The sequence below is a fragment of the Macaca nemestrina genome, chromosome 17 (assembly GCF_043159975.1).
Source record: "Macaca nemestrina isolate mMacNem1 chromosome 17, mMacNem.hap1, whole genome shotgun sequence".
Lineage (NCBI taxonomy): Eukaryota > Metazoa > Chordata > Mammalia > Primates > Cercopithecidae > Macaca > Macaca nemestrina.
The window spans coordinates 50918053-50932801 of record NC_092141.1 but is presented as its reverse complement, the minus strand read 5'-3'; the positions used below and the strand labels follow the sequence as shown (position 1 = coordinate 50932801).

At 45.1% G+C, this 14749-nt stretch overlaps 2 protein-coding genes across 3 annotated transcripts in view; one reads left to right on the top strand and one right to left on the bottom strand.

The window, feature by feature from the left end:
* LOC105476818 (MKS transition zone complex subunit 1) overlaps positions 1-3251 on the bottom strand; it is a 44060-nt gene extending 40809 nt beyond the window's left edge. For both annotated transcript variants that reach the window (XM_011733029.3, XM_011733031.3), the window contains exons 1-2: positions 2995-3251; positions 2627-2691 (exon numbers count right to left, since the gene is read on the bottom strand). The gene's annotated coding sequence lies outside the window, so the exon portion shown is untranslated. The remainder of the gene's footprint in view (positions 1-2626; positions 2692-2994) is intronic.
* Positions 1-14749, top strand: part of LOC105476817 (lactoperoxidase) — a 29885-nt gene that overhangs the window by 8013 nt on the left and 7123 nt on the right. Inside the window, exons 4-9 of the mRNA XM_071082887.1 lie at positions 1161-1321; positions 2741-2858; positions 3247-3376; positions 4085-4291; positions 5849-6173; positions 8502-8662. Coding sequence (XP_070938988.1) covers positions 1161-1321; positions 2741-2858; positions 3247-3376; positions 4085-4291; positions 5849-6173; positions 8502-8662 — 1102 coding nt within the window. The remainder of the gene's footprint in view (positions 1-1160; positions 1322-2740; positions 2859-3246; positions 3377-4084; positions 4292-5848; positions 6174-8501; positions 8663-14749) is intronic.

The window sequence follows — 14749 nt, the reverse complement described above, 5'->3', positions numbered from 1 at the left end:
AGCGGTGACACGGTCTGATTTTTATGCTAAAAACATCACTCCAGCAGCCCTGTGGAGAACGAATGGGAAGAGGACAGGAGTGGAAGTAAGAGCTGTCTAGATGGGAGAGGATGACGGCTAGGACTGGGGTAGAGACTGTGGAGATGGCAAAGAGGTCCTTCCAAGACCTGCCTGCCCCCAACAGAGCCCAACCCCAGGGCAGAGCAGGAGGTGAGTCCCTGGTGAATCTGTGTCCAGGCAGGGGAAGCATGCAGAGCCCGGGGCGGGGCGGGAAAGGAAGGAACATCTGGAACCTTGGATGGGATCTTACAGGCTAAGCCCATGGGGGCCCAGCGGCCTGCCTGCCTTTGTTCATGGTGTGAGGCAGGGACTCTAATACCTTGCAGGAGCCCCTGTGGGACCCGGCTGATGGTAACAGTGATGCTCGCACGTGCGAGTGTGTGCTCTGTGCAGATACAGCTCTGGGGGCTCTACATTCATTCCTCCCCAAAATCCTAGGAAGTACTGAATCAAACTGTAGAAAAGAGCTATTTTCAAGGTCAAAAATGATGAAACAGCATGGTTCAACCTAAGGTTACTATCATTATTTTCATTATACCAATAAGGAAACTGAGTACAAAGAGCGTAAGTAATTTGCCTCAAAGGCACACAACTGGAAAGTGGCAGTCAGGAGCCAATCCCAGTCAGTCTATCCCAAAGTCCATACATAAGTCTCTGATGGGAGAAAACTGTGATTCCCAGTTCATAAATGAGGGGAAGTCACTCAGAGGTCATATAATTAAACCAATCCTGGTGGAACCCAGATCCACCCCTGTGTCCGTCCAGCTCTAAGCCCACTTTAGGCTAGCAGGGTCCAAGATAACTTTCTAAAATGATGAAATATCCTCTATCTGCACTGTCCAACAGAGTCATCACTAACCACACCTGGCTATTGAGCACTTGAGGTGTGTCTAGTGCTGCTGAGGAACTGAATTTTTAATTTTCATTTTAATAAGTTTCTATTTAAATAGCCACATGTGGTTAGTGGCTACTGTACTGGACAGTGCAGCAGCCTGGGTTATGAGGCCATGTTGTACACACATCCCCTCCCACCCCTCCAGCGGCCCCCAGCCCCCTTCCTACAGGGTCCAGTCCATGATCCCCATCTCCCTCTACTGTAGGCTGAAGACCGCCATGAGCTCTGAGACTCCCACCAGCCGACAGCTCTCAGAGTACCTCAAGCACGCCAAAGGCCGGACGCGTACAGCCATCCGCAACGGACAGGTGTGGGAGGAGTCTTTAAAGAGACTGGGGCAGAAGGCGTCCTTGACCAATGTCACAGGTACAGAAAACTCACCAGCCCTCTGTGGCAGGAAGGGGTCATCTCCCCACAGGAGAGAGCAGAGGCCACCCAAAGCTGCACTTCCTGTTGAGAGCTATCTACTCAGAGAAACACTCCCGTCTCTCCCTTCTTAGACCAGTAGACGAGACTGACAGAGCAAGGAGGGGCTTAGAGGACAGCCAGGGCAATGCTCTTTTTGCAGAGGAAGGAACTGAGACCTAGCAAGCTCACATTGCCAACTCCAAGTGAGGGGACATTGGTGCTCTTTGTATAACACTATCTGTAAGGCCTCTGCCCAAAGGAAGTGCTAAAGTCAATAAACATGGGTTCCTTGTCCTAAACCACAGTGTCACCACTTCCTCTAGTAGAAGGGATATTTAAGCCACTTGTGTCAGGGGAATTTACTGGGATAATGTCACAGGAGCTAAGATTTCCATCTTGTTCTGGGTAAGATGGAGCTATCAGTAAATGAACTTAACTGATGGCTTGGTCATGGCCTCCTCCATCCCCTCCATTCTCACCCCCAACCAAATGCCACAGCCCACAGAGGGTCATGAGGAAGAGGTTTGGTCCTGACATGAGGAAGAGGCTGCAGGTTCTCCCTGGGAAAACATCAAGTGAGGGGGGAAACCTAGCCTAGGAGTTGGGCAAATTCCAAAGCTCCAAAAAAGGAAACTGGGACAGGGTAAGAAGTAGGAAGCACTTTGACCTCTGAAATCCAAAAGGTTCTGAGAGTTGAAATCCTGCCACCTTTCAGAGATGGCCCCCAAAGAAGCCCCCATGAGCCAGATTCCCTCACCTCCCTGTTCTTGCAGACGCCAGGGTGGATGAGGTATGCACATGAGGGTATGTGTTCAGAAGTGGGCATCTCTCTCCACTCTGTGCCCCCACTGAACCCTCTGATGCCTAAAGCCCCTCTACTCTGTCACTCCTCCCACAGCCCCTGCCCCTCACTGAAAAATTACCTATCCCTTCCCAACATCTGTCCTCGCTATGTCCCTGCTCGCTTGGTACTTTAGATGTAAATGAAGCTTTAGAAGAAAGTGGTCTTATCACACTAACTCATGCTAACATATGCTTAACCTCCCAGGGGTATTTCCATTCTAAAAGAAAGATCTGTCAATTCAAATGAATCTGGACCTGGTATATCAGGAATTACTAGCAATTCTGGGAACATTACCAGTTACTCTGTGTGGCCTTGGGCAAGTCTCTTGAACACTGTAGTCTCATTTTCTTCCCTGTAAAATGGGAATAAAATTTATTACCTTAATGTGCTGTCAGATTAATTGAGAAACGCTTACTTACAATGGAATGCATTCCAAAACATGCAGGTTCACCTCTGGTCTCCATTTTCTGCCTCCCACGGGTGCCTGTGAATGGAAAAAGAACTCAGTCCCTTTGGAGTCCCTTCTGTTTCAGACCCCAGCCTGGACTTGACTTCGCTGTCTCTGGAGGTGGGCTGTGGTGCCCCTGCTCCCGTGGTGAGATGCGACCCGTGCAGCCCTTACCGCACCATTACCGGAGACTGCAACAACAGGTGGCAGGGCTTGGGGTGTGGGGACCGACCGTTCCAGCCACCCCGCCCCGCCCCTCCAAGACTTTTGCTCCTTGGGCACTCCAGGCAGATCTGCCACTGCCTTGCCCACCTGGGCTGGCGTTCCCACCTTCCCCACCTTCTCAAGATCGCGCATCTCCAGCCTTCTCCCGCTAGCCCACTGTGTGTCTCTGGAAGCGGCACCTTTCCCGGGGGCGGGGGAGCCCCGCGCCTTCAGGGGGTGGGCGCAGTTCAGAGACCGCACATTTGAGAGTCTCCCTTCTCTGCGTCCCCTCCGCCTCGAGCAGAGGCTCCTTCCCCCGTGAGGTCCTGGGCTTTGAAGCCCCGGAGCCGGCCTGCAGAAGCTCAGCGAGGATTGTGCTGGTTTCAGGAGGAAGCCTGCGCTGGGCGCCGCCAACAGGGCTCTGGCGCGCTGGCTGCCCGCGGAGTACGAGGACGGGCTCTCCCTGCCCTTCGGCTGGACGCCGGGGAAGATGCGCAACGGCTTCCCTCTCCCGCTGGTGAGGGCAGGCCGGGCGGGGGTGAAGGATGGGAGTCAGAGGGGACGGGATGCTCGCAGGGAAAGGAGGAGGAGAAATCGGTGCGGGCAGCTGGGGTGCGCGATGGAGATCTGCACAGACCCCCATCTGCCGCTAGAGGGCAGCAGAGCTCGGAGCCCGGAGCTCAGCCACGTGGTGGTCACGTCCCGGTCACCGCAGGCCAGATACCCTGGGGTCTCCCAGGCAGATGGCCTCCCTGCCCCATCCCGCTCGCGCTTACCCCAACCCTCGCTCCTGGAGTGCATCAGCTGTTGTTTGCCTGGAGGTCCTATTTGTTGGCCTTATGGGAGCTGGCAGCCCCTACCCAGAGCCCCTCTCTATTCCCGGACACCCGGCACCTCCGTAGCTCGTATTTCAGAGGCAGCCTGTCTTTGTTTTCCCTCTCTTAGTGGAAAGGGCACTGGCCTGGCAAGTCATCAAGTCATACGGATCTGGGTTCAATCCCATCCCTGTCCGTTTGTAGCAGCAGGACCTTGGAGAACTGACTTTACCTGTCCAGGATTCAATCTCCCCCTCTACAGAAGAGGCTAATGCCACTCACCTCACAAACTCCTTGTAGGGATTAAGTGTATTTGTAACATGGTAGGTAGTTAATGAGGTGTAGTTGCATCTGAATCCTCAAAGCACTTTTTCCTCTAATCTGCCCTCCCCTTCTGTCTCCATCTGTAGGCCCGGGAGGTATCTAACAAGATTGTTGGCTATCTGAATGAGGAGGGTGTTCTGGACCAAAACAGGTCCCTGTTCTTCATGCAGTGGGGTCAGATTGTAGATCACGACCTGGATTTTGCCCCTGACACCGAGCTGGGGAGTAGTGAGTACTCCAAAGCCCAGTGTGATGAGTACTGTATCCAGGGAGACAACTGCTTCCCCATCATGGTAAGGCCCTGCAGCTGGGCATCTCTGACTAGCTAGCCCCTTGCCCACCCTGATGTAGCAGACATTCCCAGCTCATCAGCTAGGATCTCTGGATAGATCATGGATACTGATTTGGTAGTTTCCCAAGCCTCACTCATTCATTTATTCAGTAAACAGACATTGACCACCCCATACCAGGCAATGCACTAAATGCTGAGGATTCCAAAGGGAACAGGACACTGCTCCGGCTCTCAAGAACAAAGGGCCAGCATGGGAATTGGACAAGTAAACTACTGATAGCAGAATGGGAACACTGGTGAAGGTTGTCTACATCCCCGACCTAGCAGCATTGGTAACACCTGGGAGCTTATCAGAAATGTAAAATCTCAGTTGGGAGAGGTGGCCTACGCCTGTAATCCCAGCACTTTGGGAGGCTGAGGTGGACAGATCACCTGAGGTCAAGAGTTTGAGACCAGCCTGGCCAACATGGTGAAACCCCGTCTCTACTAAAAATACAAAAATTAGCCTGGCGTGGTGGTACATGCCTGTAATCCCAGCTACTCATGAGGTTGAGGCAGGAGAACTGCTTGAAACTGGGAGGCAGAGGTTGCAGTGAGCCGAGATCCCGCCACTGCACTCCAGCCTGGGTGACAGAGAGAGACTCCATATCAAAACATAAAAAAGAAAAAGAAAAAAAAAAAGAGATGCAAAATCTCAAGTCTCACCCAAGATGTTAGGAAATAGATTCTACATTTTTACCAAGATCCCCAGAGATTCATTTTATGCATGTTAAAGTTTATGCTGCCGTACATCATTGTAGAGGATGACTTCAACTCCACTCAGAAGGACCTGAAACCTGGATGAATACGAGTGAGCAGCAGGGATTTGTAGGAATTTCCATCTGGAAGGGAGAGGAGCTTGCAGCAATGCATCTTTTCCTATTATTCGTGGGTGTTACAGTTGGAGAGTCATTTATTCACTCACAGAATAAATCGAGGCTATGTGCTGTGGTATAAAGAGCATAAACTGTGGAATGAAGCCAATGATCTGAATCCTACATCTTTCCCTTCCAGTGTGTAAGTTCTTAGGTAACTTACTTAACTTTTCTGAGCCCCAGTTTTCTCCTCTATAAAATGGAACTGAACTGTCCACCTTACAGGGTTTTTTCGAGGACTGAGGTGAGTTAAAGTATGCATAATTCCTGGCACACAGTAAGCCCAAAATAAATACATGGCAGCTGTTGTTAGTAGTAATTATTAACAAATCTGTTCCCACCTCATGTCCTGCTTTCCTGTCCAGGGAGCTCAGGACTCCCTCCCCACCAAAAATTTGGAGTCCTCACTGTGAGGACTGAATGATTACCCTCAGCTCTTTCACACCACAGGATGTAATGAACTTCAGGATATTATGAGCCCAGGGTGAGTAATGTCAGCAAGAAGTGTCTGGGGTCAGTGTCCAGTACCAGGGTCCCAGGAAGGCACCATCAGCATCTTTGCATCCAGACTTGCCCTGGGGAGAGGTTGCCAGGGCCCAGCTGTTCCACCCCTGCCCAGTCACTTCTGCCCAATCTCTCTGCAGTTCCCACCCAATGACCCCAAGGCGAGGACTCAAGGGAAATGCATGCCTTTCTTCCGAGCTGGATTTGTCTGCCCCACTCCACCCTACAAGTCCCTGGCCCGAGAGCAGATCAATGCCCTGACTTCCTTCCTGGATGCCAGCTTTGTGTACAGCTCCGAGCCAAGCCTGGCCAGCCGCCTCCGCAACCTCAGCAGCCCCCTGGGCCTCATGGCTGTCAACCAGGAGGTCTCAGACCATGGGCTACCCTACCTACCCTATGACAGCAAGAAGCCAAGCCCCTGTGAGTTCATCAACACCACAGCCCGTGTGCCCTGCTTCCTGGCAGGTGAGTCTCTAGCCTGGGAACAGAAGGGCCCAAGGACAAGGGGATTATCCAGGGAAGCTTTACCACTGCCCCCTTCTTGTCATCTTTCTGAAAAATGCACACTGAGCCATCGCTGTCCCTAGCCAGGTCCCGGTCCAGGACTAGCAGAAAGGCCCAGATGAATAAAGAATTCAAGAACATGTATTCACTGTAAAACAACATCAGGAAGTCCAGAAAAGTAACAAAGAAAATAAATAGAAAGTACCAGGCCTGGTGGCTCATGCCTGTAATTCCAGCACTTTGGGAGGCCGAGGTGGGCAGATCATGAGGTCAGGAGATCGAGACCATGCTGGTTAACACGGTGAAACCCCATCTCTTCTAAAAATACAAAAAATTAGCCGGGCGTGGTGGCGGGCGCCTGTAGTCTCAGCTACTTGGAAGGCTGACGTAGAAGAATCACTTGAGCCCAGGAGGCGGAGCTTGCAGTGAACCGAGATCGCCCCACTGCACTCCAGCCTGGGCGACAGAGTGAGACTCCGTCTCAAAAAAAAAAAAAAAAAAAAGAAAACAAAAAAATTCACACAATCCCACTACCCACCAATAATCATCATTAACATTTTAATGCTTATTTTCCAGTGTTTTTCCTATCACAGATACAGTTCTACATTGTTTTACATAATTGGGTCCTACTATAAATAATGCTCCAAAACCTGACGTCTTCACTTAATCTACTTCATGCCATTAACTGTTCTTCTATGACATGGTTTTTAATGGCTGCCTAGCATTGCATGACACATATTACCATCATTCATTTTCTCAACCCTACTTGGGGGTTATTTCCAGTTTTTCTGTGTTTTGTTGCTGCTGTTTAGGTAAGGAATATCTTCACTGATAAATCTTTGTTCTCATTTTTGATACATTTATTAAGATAATTTCCCAGAAGAGGAAGTTCTAGATGAAGAGGAATGTATATTTTTAAAGCTTTTTATAACCTGGGCACAAAACCCCCACTCATACAGCCTGTGCACGACCAAAGCCCTGCCAATTCTGTTCATTCCAGGTGCCCTCCTGGTCCTCTCTGTTTCTGGCTTCTAGAGGCCATCTCACCCTCAAACATCCTCTCTCTTAGGACAAACCCCCTGGCCACCCTGACATTGCAGAAGGCCAGCTCATAGGCCAAGATACCTTTATAGATGTTTTGGATTTTGCGTTCACATATACTCCACATCAATCCAGACACAAAACTGAGTTATTTTTTGTTCTTCATAAAAATATGCACTGACACCAAGAATTTGCAATTTTAAATAGACTTTCCTGGCCTGGTGCAGTGTCTCACGCCTGTGAGTCCCAACACTTTGGGAGGCTTAGGTGGGAGGATTGCTTGAGACTACAAGTTCAAGACCAGCCTGGGCAATATAGCAAGACCCCTGTCTCTACAATAAATTTAAAAACTAGCAACACATCGTGGCACATGCCTGTAGTCCCAGCTATTCTGGAGGCTGAAGCAGGAGGATCACTTGAGCCCAGGAGGTTGAGGCTGCAGTTAGCCAAGATGATGCCATTGCACTCCAGCCTGGACAACAGAGCAAGACTGTCCAGATAGATAGATAGATAGATAGATAGATAGATAGATAGATAGATAGATAGATAATGATAGATAGATAGGTAGATAGATAGATAGATAGATAATAGATAGATAGATAGATAGATAGATAGATAGATAGATAGATAGATAGATAATAGATAGACTCCCCTAAAGATTAGCGGGCACAGGGAGAAGTTCCTTATTCCCTTATGAGACACCTGGTCTTTGGCCATTTAACTGCTCCTCCATCCTTACTCCTCTCTCCCTCCCACTATAGACCCCCATCTCCAGATTATTCTCCCTTTATTACCCAGAGGAACTCAGCCCTACCCAAGCTCCTCACCTCAAACCTGCATTCCTAAAACCTTCAAAGTTGCTCTGTGAAGTAAAAAACTCCTCATTCATTCGAAGCCCCCCTTCCTAGAAGGCAATTGGGTTATAATTAGCAAAATGTTACTGTGTAGTGTGTCACCACTAGCCTTTGTCACAGTCCTGTGATAGGCTTTATTCTCATGTTCATAGGTAAGAAGACTGAGGCTCAGAAGTGTTAAGTAACTTGTCCAAGGTCACACAGCTAAAAAGTGTGTATATAGAACTGAGAGTCAAACCTATGATTCAGCACCCCCTCCCCATCCCTCTCCACCTGACAGGAAGGAGAGCTTGTTGATGGGGGGGTCCTGTGGGGCACCATCATTTCTTTGTGCAGGTTACTGGGTCCTGGGGCTGTTAGGGAGAATCTGCCTTCCTGTCTTCTGGGCTTTCAGGAGATTCTCGAGCTTCAGAGCATATTCTGCTGGCCACGTCCCACACCCTCTTTCTCCGCGAGCATAACCGGCTGGCCAGGGAACTAAAGAGACTCAACCCTCAGTGGGATGGAGAGAAGCTCTACCAGGAAGCCCGGAAAATCCTGGGAGCCTTCGTGCAGGTAGGGAGGCCCAGGAGCACTGTCATCCCGACCCACCTGGCTCCCACTCCTGACTCTGCCCTCTGCTTACTGCTGCGCCTCCGGCTCCCTCTTCTGTTCCCACACCGTTTCCCCGGCCTCTCTGCTGCTTCTCTCCTGTTGTCTCATCCTTTGAAATTCCCCTCCTTTCATTTCTTCAGCTTCTCTGTCTCAAAATGAATCTCTGGATTGGGAGTGTTGGAAAGTCAATTGTGCGTTGGTCCCTTCAGTGTGCCTGCCCGGTGCCATCACTGGACTGTAGGCTCCTTCACTCCCGGGACTGCTACACCGCAGTGATTTGGGTTATTTTGATTTGATTGTCTTCCTTTTTAATTGTCTACATCTAAGCCCGTCTCATGGGCATACTCAACAGATATTGTTGATTGGCTGATCAACTAACTAGAAGAGACAAAGTTGATGTGTTGATGTTAACCATGCATATATTTTTTTAAACATTTTATTTTGAAATAATTATAGATTCTAATATATTGCAACAGGAGGGGGGTTTCAAAGGATGAGACAATAGGAGAGAAGCAGCAGAGAGGCCGGGGGAAACAGAGGTTTGGGAAGAGAAAAGGTAGCTGGAGGCGCAACAGCGAGCAGAGGGCAGAGCCAGGAGTGGGAGCCAGGTGGGCCCCGGTGGCAGGGCTTTTGGGCCTCCCTCCCTGCAGATGATTAGATTCTAAGAATTATACAGGAATCTTAAAAAAATATACAAGGAGGTCCCATGCACCCCTCACCCGGTCTCCTCCAGTGCTAATGTCTTACATAACCAAGATACAGTGGCAAAACCAGGAAGTTAACATTCATATAAACCATAGAGCTTACTCAGATCTCACCAGTTATAAATGTAATCATCTGTGTGTGTGTGTGTCTGCACAGCTCTGTGCAGTTTTATCACATATGTAGCTTCAAGTAACCACCACAATAAAGACTCTTAACTGTACTGTCCCCCCAAAACTCCCTCATGCTATCTCTTCATAGCCACATCCATCCTCACCCCTTTATCCGTAACCCCTGGCAACCACTGATCTGTTCTTCATCTCTATAATTATGTTATTTCACAGATGTTATATATATGGAATTATGCGACATGTGTCCATCTGAGATGGGCTTTTTTCATTAAGCATAGTATCTTTGAGGTTCATCCATGCTGTTGTGTATATCAGTAGTTCATTCCTTTTTGTTGCTGAGTAGTATTCCATGGTATGAATGAACTACAGTTTGTTTAACCATTCAACTTTTGAAGGGCATTTGGATAGTTTGCAGTTTGAGATTGTTATGAATAAAGCTACTATAAACATTCAAACATAAGTTTCTACATGAAAATAAATGTTTATTTCTTTGAGATACATGCCTAAGAGTGCAATTGTTAGGTCACATGCTAAGTCCATTTTTAGGGTTTTTAAAAAATTGTTTAATGTTTTTAATTTTGTGGGCACATAGTAAGCGTCTATATGTATGGGGTACATTGGATGGTTTGATAAGGGCATACAATGTGAAATAAGCACTTCATGAAGAATGGGGTATCCCGCCGGGTGCGGTGGCTCATGCCTGTAATCCCAGCACTTTGGGAGGCCGAGGTGGGCAGATCATGAGGTCAAGAGATCGAGACCATCCTGGCCAACATGGTGAAACCTCATCTCTACTAAAATACAAAAATTAGCTGGGCGTGGTGGCACGTGCCTGTAGTCCCAGCTACTCAGGAAGCTGAGGCAGAAGAATCGCTTGAACCCAGGAGGTGGAGGTTGCAGTGAGCCAGGATCGCACCACTGCTCTCCAGCCTGGGCAACAGAGTGAGACTCCATTTCAAAAAAAAAAAAAAAGAGTTATCCATCCTTCCAGGCATTTATACATTGAGTTGCAAACAATCCAGTTACACTCTTATTTTAAAATGTACAATTAAGTTATTCTTAACTATAGTCACACTGTTGTGCTATCAACTAGTAGGTCTTACTCTTTTATTTATTTATTTATTTATTTTTATTTTTATTTTTTTTTTTTTTTGAGACAGTCTTGCTCTGTCGCCCAGGCTTCCTTAGCCTCCTGAGTAGCTGGGGTTACAGGCGCCTGCCACAATGTCCTGCTGATTTTTGTATTTTTAGTAGAGATGGGGTTTCACCATGTTGGCCAGGCTGGTCTTGAACTCCTGACCTCAAGTGATCCACCCACCTCGGCCTCCCAAAGTGCTGGGATTACAGGCATGAGCCACAGCGCCCAGCCATCATTGTATTTTTTGGTACCCACTAATCATCTCCACCTCCACCCCCCACAGCCCCTCACTACCCTTGCCGGCCTCTAGTAACCATCTTTCTACTTTCTATGTCCATGAGTTTAATTGTTTTGATATTTAAATCCCACAAATAAGTGAGAACATGCCATGTTTGTCTTTCTGTGCCTGGCATATTTCACATAACATAATGATTTCCACTTCCATCCATGTTGTTGCAATTGACTAGATTTCATTCTTTTTTATGGCTGAATAGTACACTATTGTGTATATGTATCATATTTTCTTTATCCATTCATCTGTTGATGGACACGAGTTGCTTTCAAATCTTAGCTATTGTAAATAGTGCTGTAACAAACATAAGAGTGCGGATATCGCTTTGATATGCTGATTTTATTTCTTTTGGGTATACACCCAGTAGTGAGATTGCTGGATCATATGGCAGCTCAATTTTTAGTTTTCTGAGGAATCTCCAAACTGTTCTCCATAGTGGTTGTACTAATTTACATTCCTGCCAACAGTGTACAAGGATTCCCTGTTCTCCACATTCTTGCCAGCATTTGTTATTGCCTGTCTTCTTTATATAAGTTATTTTAACTGGGGTGACATAATATCTCATTGTAGTTTTGATTTGCATTTCTCTGATGATCAGTGATGTTGAGCATCTTTTCATATGCCTGTTTGCCATTTGTATGTTTTCTTTTGAGAAATGTCTATTCAAATCTTTTCCTATCTTTTGATTGGATTATTAGATTTTTTTCCTATAGAGTTGTTTGAGCTTCTTATATATTCTGGTTATTAATCCCTTGTCAGAAGGGTAGTTTGCAAATATCAATATTTTCTCCCATTCCATTGTCTCTTCACTTTGTTGATTGTATCCTTTGTTGTGCAGCAGCTTTTTAACTTGGTGTGATCCCATTTGTCCATTTTTGCTTTGGTGGCCTATGTTGTGGAATAGTGCTCAAGAAATTTTTGCCTAGACCAATGTCCTGGAGACTTTCCCCAATGTTTTCTTGTAGTAGTTTCACAGTTTGAGGTCTTAGATTTGTCTTTAATCCATTTTGATTTGATTTTTATATATGGGTAAAAGATAGGGATCTAGTTTTATTCTCCCACATGTGAATATCCAGTTTTCCCAGGACCATTTATTGAAAAGGCTGTCTTTTCCCCAGTATATGTTCTTGGCATCTTTGTTGAAAGTGAGTTCACCATAGGTGTGTGGATTTGTTTCTGGGTTCTCTATTCTGTTACATTGGTCTCTGTGTCTGTTTCTATGCCAGTACCATGCTGTTTTGGTTACTATAGCTCTGTAGTATAACTTGAAGTCAGGTAATGTGATTCCTCCAGTTTTGTCCTTTTTGCTTAGCATAGCTTTGGCTACTCTGAGTCTTCTACTTTTAATTTTAAAAGGAACTGCCAAACCATTTTTTAGAGTGGCTGTACCATTTTACATTCCTATCAGCAATGTATGCATGATCCAATTTCTTAGCGTCCTGGTGGTGTCATCACCATTTTTTGTTTTATCCTTTCTGATAGGTGTGTAGTAATAGCTCATTGTTTTAATTTGCATTTCTCTAATGGCTAGTAATGTTGAACATCTTTTCCTGTGCTCATTTGCCACTTCTGTATCCTCTTCAATAAAATACTTGTTCATATATTTTGGCTATTTTCAAACTGGACTATTTGAATTGTAATGTTGAGTTTTGAGAGTTCTTTATGTATTCTAGACACAAGTCCTTTGTCAGATATGTGATTTGCAGAGATTTTCTCCCAGTCTATAATTTGGTGGGCTTTTTGTTTCATCCTCTTAAGAAGGTCTTTTGTAGAGCAAAACCTTTTAATTTTAATGAAGTCCTTTTAACCAAATTTTCCTTTCCTGGATTGTGCATGCGGTGTCAAGTCTCAGGACTTTTCTCCTAGTCCTAGGTCCCAAAGACTTTCTCCTGCTTTTTCCTTCTAGAAGTTTTATAGTTTTATGCTTTACATTTAAGTCTATGATCCATTTTGGGTAAATTTTTTGCATAAAGTGTGAGGTTTAGGTCAAGATGCTTTTTTATTTTTTCTGGCCTATGGATGTCAGATTGCTCCAGCACCACTTATTGAAAGGCTATTGTTTCTCCATTGAATTGCTTTTGTTTCTTTGGCAAAAATTATTTGGGCATATTTACATGGATCTATTTCTGGGTTGTCTATTCTCTTCCACTGGTTTGCACGTATGTCTGTTCCTCTACCAATACCACAGTGCTCAATTACTGTAGCTATCCAGTAAGCCTTAAAACACTTTATTCTTCTTTTTCAAAATTGTTTTGGATATTCTAGGATCTTTCCCTTTCCATACATATTATTAAGTAAGTTTGTGTATGTCTACCAAAAAACCTTACTGAAATTTTGATAGGAATTGCATTAAAACTATATATAAATTTAGGGAGAGTTGACATCTTTACAATGTTGAGTTTTCCAATCCATAAACTCAGTATGTCTCCCCAATCTTTAGATTTTTTTATTTCTTTAATCAATATTTTGTAGTTTTATCACACAGATTCTGTACATGTTTTGTTAGATTTATACCTCAGCATTTCATTTTCGTTTTGTTTTGTTTTGAGACAGAATCTCGCTCTGTCACCAGGCTGGAGTGCAGTGACGCGATCTCGGCTCACTGCAACCTCCCAGGGTCAAGTGATTCTCCTGCTTCAGTCTCCTGAGTAGCTGGGATTACAGCCGCCTGTCACCAAGCCCAGCTAATTTCTGTATTTTTAGTAGAGATGGGGTTTCACCATCTCTGAGGCCAGGATGGTCTCAATCTCGACCTCATGATCCGCCCACCTCAGCCTCCCCAAGTGCTGAGATTACAGGCGTGAGCCACCGCACCCAGTCCAGTATTTCATTTTCTTTGGAGGAATTATAAATGGTATTACAGCTTTATTGCAGTTTCTACTTATTTTATCATTGTATGAAAATATAATTTATTTTTTTTATGTGTTGATTTTGTATCCTGTGACCTTGCTAAACTCAATTAGTTCTAGGCATTCTGCTAGAGATTGCTTGCATTTTCTACACAGGTAATCATGTAATATGCCAATAAAGACAGTTGTATTTCTTATTTTCTAATCTATATGATTTTTCTTCCTTTTTCTTGCCTTATTACGTGTCAATTCCTAGAACTTCCTAGTGGCTCAAACTTCCAATAATATATTAAATGCACATAGTAAGAAAGCAGGCATCCTTGTCTTCCCAATCGAGAAAGTATTCAATCTTTCACCATTAAGTATAATATTAGTTATAAATGTTTTGTAGTTGCCCTTTATGAGATTGAGGAAGTTCTGCTCCATTCCTAGTGTACTGAGAGTTTTTATCATGAATAGATGTTGAACTTTATCAAATGGTTTTTCTGCATCAATTGATAGGATCATATGATTTTTATCCTTTAGACTATTCTGCTTGCTTTGGATTTATTTTGCTCTTCTTTTTTGAGTTTCTTGAAGTAGAAACTTAGATGACTGATTTGCAGTCTTTTCTATTTTCTAATGTATTTAGTGCTATAACGTTCCCTCTTAGCACTGAGTTGACTGCCTCCCACAAATTTTGATATATTGCGTTTTCATTTTCATTCGTATGTATTTTTTAAATTTCCTTTCAGACTTCATCTTTAACCTATGTATCATTTAGAAGTGTGTTATTTAATTTCCAAGTGTTTGTAGATTTTCTTGTTGCCTTCCTGTTATTGATTTCTAGTTTGATTCCATCATGATCAGAAACTATACTCTGTATGATTTCAATTATTTTAAATTTGTTAAGATTTGTTTTATAAAACCCTGCTGTGGACTATCTTGATGACTATT